Below are 16,160 nucleotides of genomic sequence, written 5' to 3'. Positions count from 1 at the left end.
TGACCCCCTCAGTGACTAAAGATGGAGGTTCTGCTAGTGATCACACCCAACCCTGCAGCTGGGAGGATGGGAACCACGGAATCCAGGGAGAGGGAGAGGATACATTGGATAAAACTGGGTTGATCCTCTGAGCTTCATTAAACAAACTCTTAACTGAGGTCACATTGTTTCTCCTCTGTCACGTCCAGTGAGGATGGCTGAGAAGCAGCCTTGTGAAGCAGAATTTCACCCGCCGTGCTGCTCTTCTACCCTGGGAAAGGAGCCCGGCCAGAGAAAGTGTTGTAGACTTTTTATGTTGTTGGTGGTTTTGTTCTATTCATTTTTTTTTTGTGCAGCTCCTTTCTGCTGGGGTGGGAGGGTGGTTGCCGGGGAGACTGGGGCTGGAGGAATCCAGCCAGGGCCAGCCCTGGGGCTGGAGCAGGGGCTGAGCTGACAGACACACCGATGTGAGGCAAATACAGAGAGAGGCGAGAGGGGCACCAGCCGCTGAGCAGCTCATTTCCCTGCGAGTAATTCCCAACAAGCTGTGCTGAACCTTTGGGAAAACCTCTGTGGCAAACGCTCATCTTCAAATGAAGCTGGGTCATGTCTGAGCTCTCCTCTTCGCCTCTTGTCTACAGGCTGCAGAAAATCCAGACATGGATTTTTTTCCCCTTCATTCCTCTGTAATGCAGCTGTTTATTCCAAAAATAACCATTTTGTGTTGTTTTCCTCTTCCAGCCTCAACAAGTTCTATACAGAAGATCTACTCGAATTCTCCCCCCTCCATTAAAAACATGAATTAATTTATGCTAAGATCAAGTGGTTGGGGTGAATTTCTTTTAGATCAAGCCTTTGGGATGGGTTTCTTTCCTCCGGTGTTAATAATCTCTTTTCCTTGAATTGGATTTTAAAATGGCTTCCTTTGAAGCCTCAAGCTGTCAGGAGAGAGCTTAACGTAGGTATGGAGGATGTGTAAAAACAGCTTTCAGGCTGAAATGCCAATAGTCCTTCCAGTCAATAACTGATTATGATACACAGAAGACTTGGGAATCATAGTAGTGAGCTGTCCCGGTACATGTACTTTGCACCAGCCCGACTGAAACCGGTCCTTGCTGCTCCAGCATCACACCCACCGCAGCCATGGGAAGACTGGAATTGCTCTGAACAATTACCTGAAGCAGTCAGTGGTCTGCTGGAGCTGCTAACCTGAGAGTTATTTTTAACCAAGTCATTCTAGATGTGGACGTTGATTATGCAGTTAACATGCCACTGAAGCTGTTCACTCAGAATTAAAGCTCCACATTGTTCACCAAGCGTAGTCAACCAAATAATTAAATCGCTCCTGGCTTTACACCAGGAAAAACATCTCACGGGGGGGCTGGATTTATTTATACCAAAATCACTACCGGAGAGACAAACCTGGGAGTGAATTTTCCACCTCCCCTTTTTGGAACGGGGATGCCTCCTCCCCTGTAAAGAGAACAAAAGAAAGGTGTGGGTGCTTCGGCATGTCAATCAGAGGAAGCCCGGTTGTCCTGCAGGCTGCTTTGGAAGAACAGTAAAACCAGATCTGAGGTGATCCGCAGGCAGGGTGGCAGAAGCCAGCTTAGACAGACGAGGGGGTTCAGCGCATGAACAGAACAAAGTGGAGAACGTACTGAAGAAATGTGGGTTGGAATGACTTGAGTCTGCCCTTTCAGATTAGCTATAGCATTCAATCACTGGACCGGGCTGGGTGGGTGGGTGCCTGCCCTTGCTGGCACTCTGGGTGCTCTCCCGGGGACGGCCGCACCCTCCCATCGCGACACTGGCTCACACAAATCCCGATGTGGAACAGGCGATACCGAGGAGGAGTCGACATGCCAGGCTGACCGCACGAGAAGGCTCTTCCTCCTCCCGATGTCCTCCTCCTCAGTAGGCATATACCCTGCCCTTGTCGTGCCCCTGGTGCCATACCAGGCTGCTCGAAATACACCAGGGAGACCGTCTCCAGGGTGCACATTAACCTTCCCCCTCCCCTCTTTTCCTTTCTTATCCCTCAGCGAGTGTAAATCCGCAAGGAAGCCACAAAGTGCTGCGAGTTTAAAGACCGATTCCTGCAGAGCAAAGGAAAAATGCTCTGTCCCCTCCTCCACCCAAGCCCCCGGACCCTGTGCAGCGGCACCTGCCCTCTCTATTGTCTGGCTGAGGGGTGGCCGCCCCCAGCGTGGGGACCTCCCTCCTGGTGCCGGTCTTTTTCCTAGAGAGCGGCTCTCAGCTCAGCTGAGGGGACTGAACCCGACCCTTTTAGGCGGAGAATGAAAAGCTCAGCTAGACATCGCGGGGGAGTGGGGATGAGGGAGGGGGGAGCGGGAGAGGGTTGCCGAGGGGACGGCTGTATGTAGGGCAGAGTGGATGGCGGAGGTTACAAGGCACTGCCCGTGTTGGGGACGGGGACACATCCCCGGGTCCTACCGACGGTGGATGAACCGTGCTAGCGCGGTGCGGCTTGTGCGGGACGGTCGTTACCAGGGCTTGGTGATGCCTGGGAGTGCGTAGTGTCCCCGCGGTAAGAGGAGTCACCCGTCCGCACCGTGCGAACCGAGGCACCGGCGGAGGGCGGGGAATAGCCACGGCTCCCCTTCTTTCCGTCCGCGGCACCGCCTGGTTCTGCGGCAGGGAAAGCCGCCCGTCTACGGGGAACAAAAGACTGCGAGAGGGCTGCGGGGAGGCAGCCAGCAGCGGAGCCGGTTGACGTATGAGCCACCGCCGCCCTCCGCTCCTTTGTCCCTGCTGTCAGACTCGAACCGGCAGCAAGAGCAGCACCAGCCGCTCCCAGGCAGCTCCGCCCCGGCTCCGCCCCGCCGCACCAGGCCCCGCCCCGCCGCCGCCGGACAATGCCGCAGCCCCGCCGCGCCGCAGCGCTCCTATTGGCTGAGCATCGCTCTGGCGTGACGTCAGTGTCAGGGCGGGGCGCGGCGCCTCATTTAAGGGTGTTCGAGGGGCGCGGCCGCTGCAGCGGCGAGTGCGGAAGCAGGAGGAGAAGGCGGCGGCAGTAGCAGCAGAAGGAGCTGCGGACACCAACACCATGCGTGAGATTGTGCACATCCAGGCCGGCCAGTGCGGCAACCAGATCGGCGCCAAGGTACGGACCGGCCCCGCGCTGCTTTTTCCCGGGGCTTCAGGGCAGGGCCATCTCTGGGGCGGTGCCCGTTCTAACCGCGTGTCCCAGGGGAAAGTGCTGTCGGGAGGATTCTGCATTCCCGCTGTCGATCTTCTCTTCGGTGGAGACTGGCGGGGGGACGGCGGTGCGTTCCGCGGTGTCCGTGGGGTGGGGCAGCCCTGCAGTCAGTCTGTGGAGATCCCGAGCTAGCGGGGAAAGCAGACGCTGACCCGGTGCCACACCCCTCCAGTCGTTGTCTGGGGCCGTGGGGGGTTGCGGGAGCGTATCCCCGAGAGCCACGTGGCGGGGATTTGGCCGCGGGGTGCGGCAGGGCGTGGCGCAAGTGACTCCTATTCAATCCCCCGGTCCCCGCTGTGCAGTTCTGGGAGGTGATCAGCGATGAACACGGCATCGACCCCACCGGCAGCTACCATGGGGACAGCGACCTGCAGCTAGAAAGGATCAACGTCTACTACAATGAAGCCACCGGTAACGCCCCTCCGTTTACGCGCTTCCCGGTGCAGCTTCAATGGCTGCTTTGTGCTCCCAACCACCTCCCTCCGAATTCCCTCGACCATCAACACTCCGGGTAGTAAATTACAAGGAGGCAAAAGGGAGCATGGTGGGGCTTCAAGAACGCTATTCTGGTTCCTCCCTCAGGTAACAAGTATGTCCCCCGTGCCATCCTGGTTGACTTGGAGCCTGGCACAATGGACTCTGTGCGTTCTGGACCCTTTGGACAGATCTTCCGTCCTGACAACTTTGTCTTTGGTGAGTAACCATGTGATGGAGGAGTCTAAAAGTGGGAGTGTCATGCACAGAACACTCAGATTGAGCATGCAGGTGCCCCTGTGGGACCTGAAGTTCCACAGCACACTTGGGATGGATGGGAGGAATATGGGTAAGCCTCACAGAGCAGGAGGTGTGTGATTTGCTCTGTTCTCCCTTGGCTGCTCATGTAGCATCTCGCTTGTGGTCTCTTCCCCAGGTCAGAGTGGGGCTGGCAACAACTGGGCCAAGGGGCACTACACGGAAGGTGCCGAGCTGGTGGACTCTGTCCTGGATGTGGTGAGGAAGGAGTCGGAGAGCTGTGACTGCCTCCAGGGCTTCCAGCTGACCCACTCGCTGGGTGGCGGCACCGGCTCTGGGATGGGCACCCTTCTGATCAGCAAGATCCGTGAGGAGTACCCCGACCGCATCATGAACACCTTCAGCGTCATGCCCTCCCCCAAGGTGTCGGACACGGTGGTGGAGCCCTACAATGCCACCCTCTCTGTGCACCAGCTGGTGGAGAACACGGATGAGACCTACTGCATCGACAACGAGGCCCTGTATGACATTTGCTTCCGCACCCTGAAGCTGACCACTCCCACCTATGGGGACCTCAACCACCTGGTGTCAGCCACCATGAGCGGTGTGACCACCTGCCTTCGCTTCCCCGGCCAGCTGAACGCCGACCTGCGCAAGCTGGCGGTCAACATGGTGCCTTTCCCGCGGCTGCACTTCTTCATGCCGGGCTTCGCGCCGCTGACCAGCCGCGGCAGCCAGCAGTACCGCGCCCTGACGGTGCCCGAGCTGACGCAGCAGATGTTCGACTCCAAGAACATGATGGCCGCCTGCGACCCCCGCCACGGCCGCTACCTGACGGTGGCCGCCATCTTCCGGGGCCGCATGTCCATGAAGGAGGTGGACGAGCAGATGCTGAACGTGCAGAACAAGAACAGCAGCTACTTTGTGGAGTGGATCCCCAACAACGTCAAGACGGCCGTCTGCGACATCCCCCCGCGCGGCCTCAAGATGTCCGCCACCTTCATCGGCAACAGCACGGCCATCCAGGAGCTCTTCAAGAGGATCTCGGAGCAGTTCACGGCCATGTTCCGGCGCAAGGCCTTCTTGCACTGGTACACGGGGGAGGGCATGGATGAGATGGAGTTCACAGAGGCCGAGAGCAACATGAATGATCTGGTCTCTGAATACCAGCAATACCAGGACGCCACTGCCGATGAGCAGGGCGAGTTTGAAGAGGAAGGAGAGGAGGATGAGGCGTGAAGTTGGAATGGGTAGGAGTTAAGTATAGTCTGAGCAGGCAAGTGTTTGTTGAGGAGGAATCTGTGCAGTTGTGCTGAAGCATGCATTTTTTAATTTGGTGCTCTCCACTGTTGCTTCTATCAGCAGTTTTGTATCCTTGACTGTCCAATGTAACAGTAGTTGCAAAAATACTTCAGAGTCTTCTGTTGAAATGGTTAACTTCTCAAACATAAAGGCTTTTTGTGTCCTAAACTGTCTCTTCTGCCTTATTTTTCTCTAGATATAAGACAATAACTCCTGTATTGTTTTCTTCTCCTCTTCTCAGTTTAACCCTTAACCCGAGTTGAAAGCTCTAACTCAATAAAGCAAGATTTTGGTTTAGTAGTCTGAGGAGCCTGCTGCCTGTCCCTTGAAGGTGGTAGCTGGGGGTTATAGAAACTCTAGTTATGGAAAATGGGGATCCACTGTTAGACACTCCTCTGTCTAGCAGCTAATCTGCTGATGGGGAGAAAGCTGCCTTTAGCTAACAGAGATGAGACACTGCTCTGGAGAATCTTGCCACTCTTGTTTATGGACATACATGGTAGTGAGGTTAGTGAGAAGGTATTGAGTTCCACATTGCAGGCTGTCCAAGCTGATGTGACAGGATGGCTGCTGGCTTCCCAGCTGACGTTCAGCAGCTCTTCCTGAACTTGTATAGTACGTGCATATGGTCAGCTGCCTGTGGTTTGACTTGATCCTGAGCTGTTGTATTTCTTCCTCACTATACATTAAAAATCCACACTTAAAAGCATAGCTTTGTACTAGCAGACAACATGAGAATTTGATGAAGACTATGAACTTTCTATTTAAGAATAAAGATGAGTGTTTCCCCAAAGCAGCCTCAAAGCTTCCCTTAACTGCCTAAAGGGATCAGCTCCTCAGAACAGTCAGTTCCCTTTAGGAGATAAGAGGTGATGAGCAGGTTTCCAGATGACATAGCCTAGGGCTTATTTACAGTCGAGTCATAATCACCCTAACAATAGCTATCTCCCACCTCCAAGTGATGCGTTCACAGGGCTGCTGCTTGGTGCTTTTGGTCCCTGCATCAGGACCTGGACCTCCACAGAGGCAGGTGAACAGTGCCACAGAACCCTGTTGTGCATCGTTGCAGAGGTAAGTGGTTTCCTTATGGTGTTAGAGGGGGATTTGTGATACCATATGGTTTAGGGATGCACCCCAAGTTTACAGTGTCAGGACCTCTAAGGCTTTTTCTTCCTCCTACAAAATCAGAGTGTAATCTCCTCTGCAGTATTGTGGTTACCCAATGTAAGAGTTCACCCAAATGCCACTTAGGGGTGTACTCCTAGGCTAAGAAAGTGCTGCCTTTGGAACTAATGTCATGATTACTGTAGTTCTTCCTGCTCAGAGCTGGTGGCCCCGTGTGTGCAGCCTTCTGTGATCCGTTACTGAAGTGCTTCCAAGACATTACTGAAATAAGGACTCCAAAGGAAGCTGCTGTATATGAGAAATTTTGACCCTGGTTTGGTTCTAAGTGACTTCACTGACTGCTGACACTGCTCTGGCTGTTTCTCTGGACCTATTAACCTGGTGTGCCTGAAAACAGGCACTTGGTATGGCTTTCTTATGTGCTTCATTTCTGGTCTACACCCTGTAAAGGGGATCAAGAAGCACTTAAACCACCTGAGCTGTCAGTGGATAAATCCAGCCTCGTGCACCCAGCAGAGCACTTGTATTTCTCAGCGCTTGGGCAATTCTAGGATTAAGCATTAAGCAAGTGGAGGTCGTTTCAGTAGGTGAGTTCATAGCTCCTGCCCCAGGCTTTTTGAGGAAATAACAGCTGGTTGTCACAGTAACCTTCCCTTGAAATTACCTGCTGCACCTGGGCTTGGTTATCACATGGCTTTGTAAAGCTGAGGTGAGGAGCCAGCAAGCCAATTTCAACAGTTGTCACTGAAAGCTGAGAAGCTGGTCTTTGGTAAAGGTCTTCCTTTCTGCTGTGGGGCTGTAGCAGACTTCATTAGTCCTCATTAAGTCTAGCTTCTAATTCTTAGTGTAATTGCACTCTGCTCTGGTTAACCCTTAAAGTTAGCCCTTACAGCTAAGCCAAGGGACATGGCTCACTGCAGCTCCCGTATGAGGAAGTAGGACACCATCCCACATCACTTGGTGCTGGTTGTGCTCTGCATTTTCTAGAGGAAGAGAACTTGTAAGTAAAGATACTCCAGGCAGAAACTGCTGTTGTAAATCTTGCATTTGCCCATCATAAGAAAATGAATAATCAAACCATTTTGGTAGCATTGAGGTGGGGAGAAAGGCAAGTGAAGATGTAGAGATGATGTTTAGAACTTGGTAGGAACAGCAAGTTGACTGGAAGGGAAGATGAGTCTCACCCAGCAGGAAAACTACAACTGCCAGGACCAGGATCTTTGCACTTTAGCTGCACTCATCACCCAGGAGACCATTCACTACGAGCTGACCCTGGTGTATGCCAGACAACAGATGCCTTCAAGGGCTTACGGTTGCACTTCTGTTCCACCAAGCCAGAAGAACCACTGAAGATTTTGGCTGAGGTAATTTGGCTGCCTTAACCTTCTCTGTGGGGGTGTTCATTTGCACATGTCATGAGTAACATCTCTAAAGCCAACAGTCTTGCAAGAGGCATCCTGTATGGAAGAAATAAGGATGCAGAAAGGACTCTGGTCCCTGGTCCTGTGCTGTGGCCATGGTGGCAGCTACTCAGGGTGGGAAGGAGCCAGTGCCATGGCTAACCCCTTCCCCAGTGGAGCAGCAAGTGTTGCCATCATCTCGTGGTGGCTGGAGATTCTGAAGCTGTGGCAAGATAGGGAGATAGCCAGGATTGGTATCCCATGGATCCAAAGAAAGAATGAGCTCCAGCTGCCACTCTGCCTGTTGCAAACTCAGCTGCTGGGGCCAGACAAGCCCTCCAGCACTGACCTAACTCACCCTGGGCAGCTGCTCTGCTGTGTCAGGAGCCATGGCATGCAGAGATTGGTCCGCACTGATGTGTGACACTGGGTGTCTGTGGTCAGTAATTGCTGTTCACCAACAATTTCTTCTAGTCCTGGGAGGTGATCAGCATCCCACAGGGACAGTGATCTGCAGCTGGAGGGGATCAATGTCTACTGCAATGATGAATTCTGTGCACTCTAGCCACACTGGACAGATCTTTTGGCCTGAAAACTTTGAGCAATTTTAGGATGGAGGAGTCCCAGATGCCAAGCCAGCTCAGTTGGTTTGGTTTAGTCTAGGTGGGAAGAATCTGGTTACAGTGAGGGTGATGAGACACTAGCCCAGGTTGCCCAGAGGTGGTAGATGCCCTATCCCTGAAAACATTCCAGGTCAGTTTTTTCAGGGCTCTGAGCAACCTGTTCTAATTGAAGGTGTCCTTGCTCATTGCAGGGTGGTTGGACTAAATGACATAAGGTCCCTTCTAACCCAAAGCATTCCAAAATTCATTGAATGCTTTTTATGAAGTTCATGGGGCAAGAGAGGAGATCCCAATTCTATTCCTTTTTGGGTACTAACCAGCAGCTTGCCTCTGGTCTCTTCCAGGTTAGAGGGGTTGACAACAACTGGGCTGAAGGGCACTATATGGATACAGAGAGCTGGTGGACTGTCTTGGGTGTGCTGAAGGAGTAGAACTGTAACTGTCTCCAGGGCTTTCAGTTGACTCACTTTCTGGGCAGTGGCATGGTTTCTGGGGTGGGCACCCTCTGCACCAGTGTGACCCCAGTTGGGCTGCTCTGACTACATCCCGAACACCCTCAGCATAGTGCCTTCTCAATCTCATCCTGCTTTATCCAGCTTCTTGGACATTTCCACAGAACCAAGCTCATCACTCTTTTGATGGGTTGTATGTACCAGGGGTAAGCCAAGTAAGATTGGTTGGGCTTTCCCCCCTGTTCTGCAGCTTGCAATAAACCTTTGTAAGTGTGTCAAGCTGATCTTTGTGACTGAACATTTTTTTTTGAGACACTTTTCCTGCTTCCAATGTAGAATTCCATCATGCCAAGCTCCTGCCTTTGTATCTGGCGGTCACTTGCCTTGCTTTTTTAGTTAAGACAGGAAAGAGTAGGCTATTTGATCTCAGATAACTACCTTCTAATGAAAGTATCTTTGACTTGCCTACATGGAAATTTAGAATGGAAGCTTTTGGTCACGGGAAGGTGCCTGAGGCCATGGTACATTTGCAAAGAGACATTTCTTGGCCCTGACTTTGCTGGATGCTTGTCCAGCTGGAGTCCTCTAAGCATTTCAAGCCAGGGCACAGTGAAGATTTCAGGAGGAGCTATGACAGCCGTTCTGCTGACCAAGGACACTGTGCAGGTGAGGATTCTTACCTCTCCCTTAGAAGTTTAACAAGACCTATTTCAAGTATTTGGTTTGTGGATATGTCAGAAAGAACAAAACCTTTTTACATTGTGCTCATAGAAGGTTATATACAGCACCTAAGGAAAAAAAAATAACTTCTGAGGAGGGGGGAGGGAATGACCTACTCTGAGTCATTTTTCCCTCCCAGGCAGAATTCCACTTACAAGGGAGGAAATCAAGTCAGCTTTGTGAAATTCTTTTTTATTGATGCTTAATTCTTGCAGGGTGGAGGTTTTCTGACTGGTCTCAATTTATCCACAGCCAAATAATGAAACTTATTTTTCTCTCACTTGGCTTCCTTGGTAAACTGTTCATCATGGCAAAAAGAAATGTTACTAACAATCCATCTTAAGCAGAGTGTGCAAACACTTGCTGTGGAGGATGACATGGCCATGCTGAGAGATGTTGTCTAGCTAGTTCAGTAAACGCTTCTCTGTTGGTGCACACTGAAAACTGTCTCCATGTTTTCCTTGAGTGTGGTGGAGAGACACTGCCTGCCCTCAAAGTGAATAACTAAACAGGGTGTTCAAGCTGAATTCTAGTGATCTCACCATAAGCTTTACAAGCACTGCATTAAATCCTAGCATTGACTTCTTATTGTCTGCTGCTTCTCATCCAGCATCATGCTGCCCTTATGGTTAATAAATTATGTAGCTGGTTTTGAGGGATTCGTTTCCACCCTAGAAAGAAGGAAGAAAAGAAGGGCCTGGATTAGAGATTTGCAGAGCACTAAGAAAACTGCCACTGGCAGAACTGGGGTAGCTCTGTGGACAGGGCTGGTTCGCCATCCTTCAGCTGCTAAGAAGAATGAATGGTTCTCTTCCTCCTGCCCTGCTTCAGGTTTGACCTTTCTGTGTCAAGCTCTATGAGGAGTGGCTGAGGGAACTGGGGCTCTTCAGCCTGGAGAAGAGGAGGCTCAGGGCAGATTGTATTGTTCTCTACAACTACCTGAAAGGAGGTTGTAGCCAGGTGGGAGGTTGGTCTCTTCTCCCAGGCAATCAGTGACAGAACAAGGGGACACAGTCTCACGCTGCAGCAAGGCAGGTTTAGGCTGTACTTTAGGAAGCTCTTCATGAAAAGAGTGATTGGCATTGGAATAGGCTGCCTGCAGATGTGGTGGAGTCACCATCCCTGGAGGTGTTTAAAAGGAGACTGGATGTGGCACTTAGTGCCATGGCTCAGATAATTAGAAGGTGTTGAGTGATAGATTGGACTTGATGATCTCAAAGGTATTTTCCAACATGGTTAATTCTGTCTCTTTTGGGCAGCTTCAGGGTTTGTCCGACTCTGCCACCAGCTCTTTAACTCCACAATAATGGGTAGTAAACTAGGGGTCAGAAACTAGGTTTCTCCTTGGATTAGGGAGTGTACTGGAGGGAGAACTGGTGCAAAGGAGTAGGAAAAGCAGGAGAGAGCAGAGCCAAGATGGTCAGTTGATTCAATCATCTGAGACACTGAACTTTTCTGTGAGGAACCAGGACAAACTTAAACACAGTTCTCTGAATCCCACCACTGACTTCTGCATCTCTTAGCAAGCATCATGAGGTGAACTTTAGAGGTTGCTGGGTGTTAGTCTGAGTTATAAGTAACTCTTGGGTTGCAAGATAAATCAAGGAGGGGAAGGAACAAAAGAAACAACGACTGGTACATCAAAACCACTCTGTCTTGTTCTCAAGGACACGCAGGAAATGAGGTACCTTGGCAAATATGATTGTGCTTCCTTTGTCAATGCTAGAACCTTAATCCTGTCTTGACTGGAGAAGCCAGTTTGTGTGGGCAGAAGCTGCGTTGCATCTCTTGAACCACCTTAAAAGGTAGATTAATAGAACAACTGTCTTGGCTTGGAAAGACTTCTAAGATAAACTCCAACCATTGGCCACTAATGGCCAAAACCTCCATGCCCATTAAGCAATGTCCCAAAGTGTGGTGTCTACACCACCTCTGTGGGCAGCCTGTTCCAATGCTTGACCACTCTTCCAGTAAAGATTTTTTTTTTTCCTAATAACCAATTGAAATGTTCCCAAAGTCAGAGAGTGGTGGTCAGTGGAGTTACAGCCAGCTGGTGGCCACTTACAAGTAGTACTCCTCAGAGCTCAACGCTGGGACAACTTCTATTTACCAGAAGTTATAGATGACCTTGATAAGGAGATAGAGCATATCCTCAGTAAGCTTGCAGATGACAGCAATTAGGTGAGAGTGTTGATCTGCACAAGGGTAATGGGGGCTCCACAGAGAGACAATGTTAAAGGTATGAGCTCCAACAAGACCAAGTTGCAGGTCCTGTGCTTGGTCCACAACAGCCCCATGCGGTGCTACAGGCTAGGGAAAATGTGTCCAAAAGGCTGACTGGCAGAAAGGGACCTGGCAGTTCTCAGAACTGGTGAGGTTACACCTTGAGTATTGTGTACTTTGGGCACCTTGAGATGCAGAGTGAGGGCAGTGAAGCTGGTGAAGGGGCTGGAGGATAAATCATATTAAGAGTAACTGGGGCTGTTCAGTTTGAAGAGGAGGAAACTAAGGGAAGACTTCATTGCTCTCTACAACTACCTGAAAGGATATCGTGGAGAGGTTGTTGCTGGTCTCTTCTCACAGGTAATCAGAGATAGAAAAAGAAGACATTGCCTCAAAGTGCAATAGGTTAGATTTAGACTCAACAGGGGAATTATTTTTTTTCCACAGAAAGAGTGGTCAGACATTGGAAAAAGCTGCCAGGAAGGTGGTTGAGTCACCAGCCCTGGAAGTGTTTAAAGGTTATTTCTATGTGGTGCCTGGCAATATGGTTTAGGGGTGAACTTTGTAGAATAGGATTGATGGTTGGACTTGATGATCCTGGGGAGTCTTTTCCAACCTGACTGATTCTATGATTGAGGCCATTTCCTCTTCTATCTCTTGATGTCAGGGAGAAAAGACTGACACCCATTTCACTGCAACCTCCTTTCAGGTAGAAAGAGAGCAGTAAGGTCTCCCAAGCCTGTTCTTCAGACTAAGTTCCAGCTTCCTCAGCCACTTCTCATAAGACTTGTCCTCCAGACTCTGATGCAGTCTGGCTGGGGGCAGGAGCCATCTGGCTGCTTCCCATCACATCTGCTGTGCCAAGCAGAAATAATGAGAGGCTGCATTGTTTGGTCTTTCTGCTCAGTAAATTGCTGCCTGATAAGCAGCAGATCTGTACCTTTCTGGAGTTGTTTTGTGACATGGACTTTGTGATGGTAGCTTTGAGAGGCAGATGAAGGGAGCTGCTGTGTCCTGTACAGCCAGTCACAGAAACACCTGACTCTTGGAGGTTATAATCTAAGCTCCCAAGAGCTACCATGGGGTGTGGAAGAAATACTAGCTTCATAAGGAACAGTGTTTTCTTCAAAAGGAGACATAAGAGTTCTTTTAGGGCTGATAGTTCTCTAAACTGCTGTGTAAAATGGATGTACTCCCACGAGCTTGTCCTCTCCTTTTCTTGGCCAAACACTTGCACTCTCAGGTACAATAATCACAAGAAACTGCTTTTGCTCATTCATAAAAGCCTGCTCAATGCTGTAGTATTTAAATGCTCCTTGAGCCTGTGGTGGGTAGTGATTCTGAAGTAAAAATAGATTTCCCTTGATACTAGAAGTAAAAATAGATTTTCCTTTTATTACTAGAATTAAACACACCTCCGCAATGCTTTCACCCTCTTGCTGGCATGATTATTCCTCTGTCTCAGTGTATGTGGAAGTGACTGAAGAGCAGGTTCCAAAGGTGACCATGCACAATTCTCCTCAGGTGGGAATATGGCAGTTACTAGGTATAAGGCAAACACTAAGCTGATGAACAGAAGCTGCTCCTTTGAGCACCAACAGAATGGCTCAGGAAGTCATGTAGCCTCTCCCACACACCCCTGATCAAGGCATGGTGTCACCAATAAGTGAGAATGAAGCCATGAGCAGACATTTTGTATGCTCAAGCAGCTTTCACATGTGTATGTTTGTGATTCTTTTTTCAAGCAATGGGAATGGAAGAGAGGGAGGAAAACATTGTGGGATCCCTGTTGATTCCCCTGTGCATCCATCGAATGGGCTCTGCTGTTGCCTTGGAAACTGGGAAGGTAGGGGTTGGTGCAGGCATAGTTTTATCTGCTGAGGACATTCCTGGGCACATGAGCTGTCTTTGTCTGAGTAGAGGAGATCTCTGTTTCTTTGCAGGTCCAGGAATTTATGGAGCTCTATTTAAAAGAGACATCAGGGAACACTTGAATCTATTTACACAGCACTGATGGCTTGGATTTGTTCATGGGTTTGCCAAAATGGAGGGTTCTGAATTGACACTGAAGTAATTGACATTTAATTTGCCTCACTGTGTGTGTGAGTAGTCAGCACTGCTGTAGATGTGCAAACTTGTATATGCAAACAGGTACCTCCCTTTAGGGACTCTGCTTTAATACCCAGAGCTGCATCCTCTCAAATTCAGTAGGGACCTACAAAGAGACCAGTGCTGGAACATCTAAGAATTCATTTGCCATAACAAGTGGAAGCCCTGCTTCTGGAAGTGTTACAGGTCAGGTTTGACAGAGCTCTGAGCAGCCTGACTTTGAAGATGTCCCTGCTCACTGCAGGAGGATGGACTTTAAGGGTCCCTTCAGATGCCTTCAGGAGGGGAAGCAGAAAGCTATCCAATTCTGTGTATCTTGTGATGGTAGAAGCCACGTGCAATAACACCCCAGACAGTTCATAAAATCACAGAATGCACTGGGTTGGAGGGAATCCTCAAAGGTCATCTTATCCACCCCCCTTCAGTGAGCAGAGACATCAACTAGACAAAGTTGCTCAGGGCCCCATCAAGTTTGACTTTTAATGCCTCCAAGGATGGGGCCTCCACCACATTGGTGGGCAACCTGTTCTGTTATTTCACTACCCTCATTGTGAAGAACTTCCTCTTTATGTCTAACCTTAATCTGCCCCAATGTAGTTTAAAACTATTGCCCCTTATCATCACCCTTCTAAGCAGTCCTTCCTGTAGGTCTCCTTCAGAAACTGAACACTATAATGTCTCCCTGGAGCCTCCCTGGGGCTGAACAACTCCAATTCTCCCAACCTGTCTTTGCAGGAGAGGTGCTCCACTCCTCTGATTGTCTTTGTGACCTTCCTCTGGACCTGCTCCAGCAGGTCAATGACTTTCATGTGCTGGGGGAGCCCAGAGCTGGCCACTGTTTCTCACCAGAGCAAAGTAATCGCAGAGCTACATACTGTGAGCTGCAGCCAGCTGGTGGCATTTCTCTGCAGCTCAGGTTTCTGCAGTGGGGAAGAAAAAGAGCCATAAACAAATCAGTGGAGCAAACCATCTTCACCTGGGTCTGCAAAGGGACCCACAGGGTGCCTGCAGATGATACAAAGCTGGGAGCAACTCCTGAGCTGCTCCAGGGTTGGAAGGCTCTACACAGAGGCTGACTGTATGAGGTTCAACAAGGCTAAGTCCTGCACTCTGGTCGCAACACCACCATGTAGGCAGGGAGAAGAGCAGCTGGAAATCTGCCTGGCAAAGAACGTGAGCCAGCAGTGTGGCCGAGAAGGCCAACAAGACCAACAGCATCTTGGCCTGTGTGAGGACTGCCACAGCCAGCAGAAGCAAAGAAGTGGCACTGGTGAGGATGCACTTCAAGTGCTGGTGAAGAGTCTGGAGAACAGGTCTTGTGAGGAGGGGCTGAGGGAACTGGGGCTGTGCAGTCTGGAGAAAAAGCAGCTGAGCAGAGCAGAGACCTCCCAGCGGACCTCAGCCCTTTCTCTCTAGTAACCAGTAACGGGATGGGAGAGAAATGGCCTCAGGTTGCCCCAGGGGAGATTTAGGTTGGATATTAGAAGAATCTCCTTCACTGAAAGGGTCCTCAAACATGGAACAGGCTCCTCAGGGAGGTGGTTGAATCCCCATCCCTGGAGGTGTTGGAAAGAGACAGGAATGCGGTCCCGAGGCTTGTTTTAGCACCAGCCTTGGTAGAGTTAGATAAAGGGTTGGACTTGATGATCTGTGAGGTCCCTTCCAACCCTGATGATACTGTGATAGTGGTTGGATCCAAGGATCCGAAGTGTCTTTTTCAACCGAAAGGATTCTACGACCCAAGGGGGACCCTTCCTACAGAGGCAGAACCGAGAAGGCAATGGCGCAGGGAGAGGCTGCCCCGGCCCCACGGCGAGGGGGCTGCGAGCGCCTGCCGGGCGGCAGCTGCGCCTGGGCGCGGGCGGGCACAGGGGCGCGGCCGAGCTCCCTCGCGGGCGGCGGCAGCCTCCAGACAGCGCCGGCAGCCGGGGGCAGGCTCCCTGCCGGCTCTAGGGGCGAGATCCACGAGCGAGCACGGCCCTCCCACGAGAGCAGCCAGCCGTGGTTTCCACTCAGCTGAAAACCATCGCCAGAGGGAACGTGGCGTCGCGGGCGGGGGCTGTGCACAAGCACAGAGCTGCGCGGGTCTCCGGCTGCGGTTAGTGCCCCGTGCCTGTCGCTCGTAGCAGAGGGCAGCGGAGACACCTGCGTGCTCTCTGACCAGCGCAGGTGTCTGCTCGTCGAAAGACGAAGTGGGAAGGTTGAGGAGTATCAGGCAATATGAGAAGGTGATAGTTCGGTGGAGCTGCACCGTATACTACAAGAGAGGCTC

General features: G+C 50.8%; 1 protein-coding gene across 1 annotated transcript; it reads left to right on the top strand.

Annotated features, from left to right (window-relative positions):
- Positions 1–2,971: 2,971 nt before the first annotated feature.
- On the top strand, positions 2,972–5,404 carry LOC135184905 (tubulin beta-2 chain). Its single transcript, XM_064161113.1, has 4 exons — positions 2,972–3,106; positions 3,505–3,613; positions 3,785–3,895; positions 4,113–5,404. The coding sequence occupies exons 1-4, from the start codon at positions 3,050–3,052 to the stop codon at positions 5,171–5,173; spliced, it is 1,338 nt and encodes a 445-aa protein (XP_064017183.1). The 5' UTR covers positions 2,972–3,049; the 3' UTR covers positions 5,174–5,404.
- Positions 5,405–16,160: the final 10,756 nt, after the last annotated feature.

Source organism: Pogoniulus pusillus, chromosome 21 (genome assembly GCF_015220805.1).
Source record: "Pogoniulus pusillus isolate bPogPus1 chromosome 21, bPogPus1.pri, whole genome shotgun sequence".
Taxonomy (NCBI): domain Eukaryota; kingdom Metazoa; phylum Chordata; class Aves; order Piciformes; family Lybiidae; genus Pogoniulus; species Pogoniulus pusillus.
Note: the sequence above shows the minus strand (reverse complement) of the source record. Positions and strands in the feature narration are given on the sequence as shown.